This window comes from Octodon degus, unplaced genomic scaffold (assembly GCF_000260255.1).
Source record: "Octodon degus isolate 3935 unplaced genomic scaffold, OctDeg1.0 scaffold00031, whole genome shotgun sequence".
Lineage (NCBI taxonomy): Eukaryota > Metazoa > Chordata > Mammalia > Rodentia > Octodontidae > Octodon > Octodon degus.
The window spans coordinates 18,350,909-18,357,246 of NW_004524607.1; the positions used below are offsets into that span (position 1 = coordinate 18,350,909).

Sequence of the window (6,338 nt, forward strand, 5' to 3'; positions counted from 1 at the left end):
CTGGCGGCTACCCGGGCCTGGCGCTCGATTAGCCGGGTCTGAACAGGCAAAAGAACCGGCGCGGGCTCCGGGAGTTCCCGGCATCCCTCGGGCGGTGGCGGCGGCGGCGGTGGCGGCGGTGGCGGCGGCGGCGGGGGGCTAGGCGGAGGAGGATCGAGCGGGAGATAGAAAAGAGAGTGAGGACGGCAAGACACTCTAGGGGATCCGGGCCGGGGGGCCGCCGCCGCCGCCATGCAGGAAATCATCGCCAGCGTGGACCACATCAAGTTCGACTTGGAGATTGCCGTGGAGCAGCAGCTCGGGGCGCAGCCGCTTCCCTTCCCCGGCATGGACAGTGAGCGCGGGGCCCCGGCGGGCGGGTGAGATCGGCCCAGACCCGGGACCTAAGACTCTGCCAGATCCTGGGACTTCTTTTCTCTCTCTCTCTCTCTCTCTCTCTCTCTCTCTCTCTCTCTCTCTCTCTCTCTTGCACTCTAGAGCGCTTTCTCTGAGACTCGGGACCTTTCCTGTCGGACCCAAGACCCTTTCCCTGGTGCTAGGACCTACTTTCCCCTCCTTCGGACCCGGAGTCCTCTTCCTTGAGTCTTTGATACCTAGGGCTATTCCATGGTCATCTCTAGTAGGGCAGGAACTGAAACGTTGTTGCACTGGTTCTAGAGTGAAGGCCGGTGATGGAACCTCCGCCCAGCACCCTTCCCAAACTAGAGGAAAGTCCGACCCATGCAATCCTCCGCTCCGTACTTGGAGCGCCTTCTTGCTTTCATCAGAATTAGTCTGTTGGTAGACACCTACCGAGGGAAGGACTATGTCTCCTGCACCGTACCAGCTACACCTTCAAACTCCATTCTTTTCGCAGTATTCAAACTCTGGGGAGCTCATTCCTAGTCTGGGCCTGCTCTAGGACTCGTTTTTTCTAAACCCCTTTGTCACATCCAGGAGGGCCCATTGCGGACCCTTCCTCTGAGCTCCCTTTACTCTTCACATGGTAGCCTAGGGTTTCCCAATTCAGGTGGGACATCTTGCATTTTTAGGAGAAACTACCAACTAAAGCATGGTAACACATGCCTGTAATCCCAGCATTCAGGAAGAAGAGATGGTAGAATTATGAATTTGAGGCCGGCCTGAGCTGCACAGCAGACCATCTCAGAAAAAGGGAGGAACCAGCAGTATCTTTCACTTGTTTCTAAAACTCCTTGAAGCCTAATGTAGCTCAGGAGGCTGTTAGAGGTTACTGAATTCAATCTGTTGATGAGAATCCTGAGGCCAGGTGCAGAAGGGACTGGCTGAGGACTTCTCCAGCATTCCATGCTGTCTCCCATAACTGCCAGAGTATGGTAGCTGATGCTTTCACTCCTATCCCTATCAGCCTCACAACTCTCTGCATTTACCTTCTAACACACACCAGAACTCTGTCCTCTAGCGCTGATACTTCATTGCAAGACAGTGCCTATTTATACCCAATGCACATACATCAAACCAACAAGTTTTATGTACAGACACCTCTTGTAAGCAGATGTTCAAATTCATACATGCTCTCGCCTGTCTCTCTGCCCCTTTGGTCCCTTAGTGCCTGCACATACACATCCACTCGAGATGATTCCTCTCTTGGTGGCCTCTGTCACAGAATAACCTGTACCAGGTAGCTCTTTCCCTCAGACCTTTCTCCCACCTGGTACCAGACGTCAACAAATCTGGGGGTGGGGTGTTTGCAGTGATGAGCCACACACACTTGTTCCTAGGAAGTTATGTACTAGCCTAGCCCAGGACTTCAGATTTGGTTGATGTATTCAGCCCTCAGTTTCGTGAGGTGTTTGGTATGTTAACTCCCAGCAAGGTTGTGGTCCTTCCTTACTGGACCCTGGCCCTCATTCCCATCACAGTTTGAGAAGAACTGTAAGTTCTGGCCTTTTGTTTTTTAAATTTTAATTTGTACATGTCTGTAGTACATATTTAGATTTTTTTCTTATGCATTTGGTGCAGAGCCTCACTATACAGCTTGGACTTGTCGTGATCCTCCTGTCTTCAGCCTCCCCAGTGCTGGGATTACTGGTGTGAGCCACCATACCCACTCTCTGGTGGGGCCAGAGGGGCATGTGGTGCCAGGAATCAAACCCCAGTCACTGAGCTTGCGTAAGCACGCATTTAGTCCACTGAGCTACCTTGCCAGCCAATTATATTTATCTTAAAGAGTTGGTACTTGTATATAATATATTAATTCTTTTTATGTTTCTGTCCCCTTTCTCCATCTCTTGGTCTCCTTCCTATTTGCAAAAAGTTTGGGCCTTAAAACATGTTTTTCTTTTTTATTAGTAATTTGTAGTATGCTGTAATTATCATACCTCCCCCAAAATAAAACCAGGGCTGATGCATTTTTGCTCCAAAAGACACAATAGGGCTTATTTTCAGGAGGTGTCTTATTTTTTCTTGTACGGCCGTCTGTTTATTTACAATTTACACTTACGTATTTTAAAAAATTATATTCAAATACATCATGTGATCTTCTGGAACACTGTTATAACTCTCCAAACCACAAATTCTGGCCTGAATTTCTTGCAGCGCCAATTCTTTAGAACCATTGGCCTCGATCTCTTCTGTCCAGCAATAGAGCTCTCCATAAAAGAGTACTTCTTGTCCATGTAGCCTGCTTATAGTCCTCTGGCAACACAGCTGTCAGTGATTTTTATCCCATGAATTCTTCATCCAAGTAATGACCTCTGGCAGGCTGGGCTTCACAAAGTTTCCATTAAATCAAGTGTTAATTGAAGATTTATGAGACAGGAGTGGCAACAAAAATGACGGGCCACACCAAAGCAATGAAACATTATAGCACCAAAATTCAGAATCTTTTTTTTTTTCACATAAGTTCACTAAGTATGTCTGTTAACAACACAGAATGCACTAAATTACAGACTCATATTAGACAAAATCATACCTGTGTTTTCTAATTGTGTGGTACACTATTATTTGTGTTGTGTTTACTCAGTTGGTATTCCAGCAGTGTCTGGAGTTCATTCATTTAGTTAGGCATTTGCATCTTATCCAAAGGCATCTGCTTGGGTATTTACAAAGACTTAATTATAATTTATCATTTTTAAGTATTCATGTCTATATTTAATTATACATTAATACTGTTTTACAATTCATTATGTCCATCGTGCTTTGCAACAGATAGACTAAATGCATCCATCTGGCGGCTGATCTTTTTCACCTTCAACTCACTATGTAGCCTGAGCTGGCCTCCAGCTTGCAATGATCCTCTTGTCTCAGCCTCCCAAGTGCAAGGATTACAGACATGCACCACCATGCCTGGCCTGGCTAATGCTCTTAACTGGAGCTTTCAGTGGGGGCTGTTAATATTATAAGCATCTTGAAAAATCTTTGGTGGGAGAGCTTATTTTCTAGTTGGGTCTTATTTTCAGGGAAATATAGTATATTAGTTGTGGGGAGTTGGTATATGTACATAACACATTACAATTCTTTTTTCTTCCTCTCCCCTTTCTTGTCCGCCATCCCCTTCTCACTTGAAAAAGATCTTTTGGGCTGGGGAGCTAGCTCAGTGCCACAGTGCCTGCTTGACAAGCACAAGGTCCTAATTCAATTCTTGGTACCAAAACAAAATAACAAGAAAAATCTTTCTCCCTACTTCCTAGTATCTTTTATTTTGCTCTTTGTTTATATGGTATTTAGGGTTTCTCATGACAGAAACCATGTGATGGTTAAGTTAATGTGTCTGATTTATTTCACGTAACATTTTGGTCTCAAGGTGCATCCATTTTCCTGCAAATGACTCAAGTCTGTCCTTTATGGCAGAGTAGTGCTCCATTGTATGTAAATACCATGTGTTTATCCACTTATCTGTTGGTGAATAAACAGGCTTCCAAGATTTAACTATTATGAATTTGCTGCTATAAACATGGGTATGCATGTTTCACTATAATATGACACCTTTAGCTCTTTCAGGAAGATACATAGAATGGAAATAAGTGGGTCCAGTGAAATTTCTAGTTTTATTTTTCTGAGGAATCGCTATACTATTTCCATGGTTGTATTAGTTTACATTTCTACCAGTGATGTAGGTTTTCTCCCACACACACACACACATCCTTGAGAGCACTGTCATTATTTGATTTCTTGATGGTAAGTAAGACATGTTCGTATCCCATCTACCTGGGGCCCAGTCTCTAGACTGGATTTATAACTTTAAGGAATGAAGCCACCTTAATCTCTAAAAAGAACAAAAGACCAGAAATGATTTTTTCAGTATTCGACATTGAACCCAATGTCTTCACACTACACCACATCCTCAACCCTTTTATTTTTTTAATTTTGAAACAGGATCTCATTAAGTTATTAAATTGCCTAGGCTGGGCTCAAACTTTGAATCTTCCTGCCTCGGCCTTGCCAAGGGCTGAGATAGGTGTGTGCTACAACACCTGTTTTAAAATGGAACTTTGTTTTTCTTGTTTCCCACCCCCACCCCCTTGGTTTTTTGAGATGGTGTCTCATGTGTGTAGTACAGGATGGCTTTGAACTCACTATGTAGCACAGGCTGGCTTGGAATTTATCGGGATCCTCAGCCTCCTCAATACTGGGATTACAGGCACACACCACACATCCAGCCTAAAATATCTATAGCTAGCTATGTCTCACAGGCATATATTTGATATATTTCTCAATCTTTGTTTTAAAAAGGGAAAAGGAACAACAGACAAAATTAAGTCACATACTTACCATACAAGGTGAGAGGAGCAGGGCAGAGGGAAGGGAAGGGAGACCTTTCTGGACAGACCTTCCTACAGTTTTGTGTTGAAAAAGTCAAAGATAAAAAAGCTCTCATTTTCCCAACATGCAACCACACTCCTTATAGTTGCACCTCCCCGCTCCCCCCGTCCTGTGTGGCACTAGCTGCTGGGCTCTGTCAGGTCACCTTTAGCCTACAGAATCCCATAAAACTAGAGCAGCTCTCAAAAGGCACTGCTCTTCCTGAGGCATGACAGCATCTCTACCGCTTGTGTGAAAGGATACAGAGGTCAGCAAAGATACATTTTAAATGTAAAACTTTTCAGACTTTGAAGCCCAGAACAACACCCCCAGTAATTCCATAAATTCTGCAGTTAACTCTGTCCCAGCAAACTCTACCTGCTTTAAAGAAGCCACAGAATCTCTTGCATATTAACAAGGGGAAGCATGTTCAGTGGGTTTCAAGAGATGCCATCATAGGTTTTCAGCAATTTTTTTTTTTTTTTTTTTTTGTATTTGTTTTTGAGACAGGTTTCACTGTGCAGATGAGATTAGCCTCGAACTCACTTTGCAGCCCAGGCTAGCTCAAACTCACAGTGATCCTCCTGCCTCAGTCTCCTGAGTGCTAGGATTACAGGCATGTATCATCATGCCCAGCAGATTTTCTGAAAAGCTTATGGATAGGGAAAACTGTTAATGATGACACGGGCAATTTATTCTAGCAACATGGCCTGTGTATTTCCTGGACTTCTCGAAACAGCTGGCCCTCAGAGCCCATTCCCTTTCACTATACTCTGCCTTTGTGACCTTGCTCCCTTCACTAGAATTCTCTGCCTGAATGAATAAAAGACCATGTTCCTTTATTTTTATGCAAATGTTGCATATTAAGAATGAGATTAGCTGGGCATAGTAGCACTCTAGGCAGGAAGATCATGAATTCAAGGCCAACCTGGACTACATAGCAAGACCCTCTCCCAAAAAATAATAACAGGCCTGCTTCCGTATCTTCACATTCATTCTTCCTTCTGAACTGGTGCCTCAGAGTCACGTGCCTCTTCTGGAACCTGCCCCCTTGAGAGGGCCCATTAGCTTCTAGATATTTCCTGTAAAATCATTCCTCCCTCTACTTCATGACATCTGTGACTTGGACCTTCTGGGAGGTCTGAGTTGGGGATAATTAACTCATTTCTGTGATACTAGGCTTCATCCTGCCTTCCCTATCAATTCTCTTAACTCTTCAACAGCTCTTCCCTTCCAGGAACCTCTCAGAAAGTACTAAGTAATGTTCCCTCTCAGTGTACATGACTTGTTCTGTAGGGAATGACTGAAATTAGCAGCTTTTGGCCTGGCATAGTTAGACTTTGCATCTCTGAAGCCAGTGTTTCCTGTAACCTGGGTCAAAGGCCAGAAGGATCCCCTCACACTCTTCAGGATTGCTAATAGCAGCAGCTCCTAGCTTTGGTTAATGCTGTTTCTTTTCTCACTTCTACAGAGTCAGGGGCTGCTGTCTGTGAATTCTTTTTGAAAGCTGCCTGTGGCAAAGGTAAGAAGACACCTAGCTTCTTTTTTTTTTTTTTTTTTTTTTTTTTTTTTATTTT

General features: G+C 44.2%; 1 protein-coding gene across 3 annotated transcripts in view; it reads left to right on the forward strand.

The window, feature by feature from the left end:
- The first annotated feature begins 94 nt into the window (after positions 1-94).
- Cpsf4 (cleavage and polyadenylation specific factor 4) overlaps positions 95-6,338 on the forward strand; it is a 17,920-nt gene continuing 11,676 nt past the window's right edge. For all 3 annotated transcript variants that reach the window (XM_004629642.2, XM_004629643.2, XM_004629644.2), the window contains exons 1-2: positions 95-334; positions 6,233-6,283. In XM_004629642.2, the coding sequence (XP_004629699.1) occupies positions 232-334; positions 6,233-6,283 (154 nt within the window). In that variant the 5' untranslated portion in view covers positions 95-231. The remainder of the gene's footprint in view (positions 335-6,232; positions 6,284-6,338) is intronic.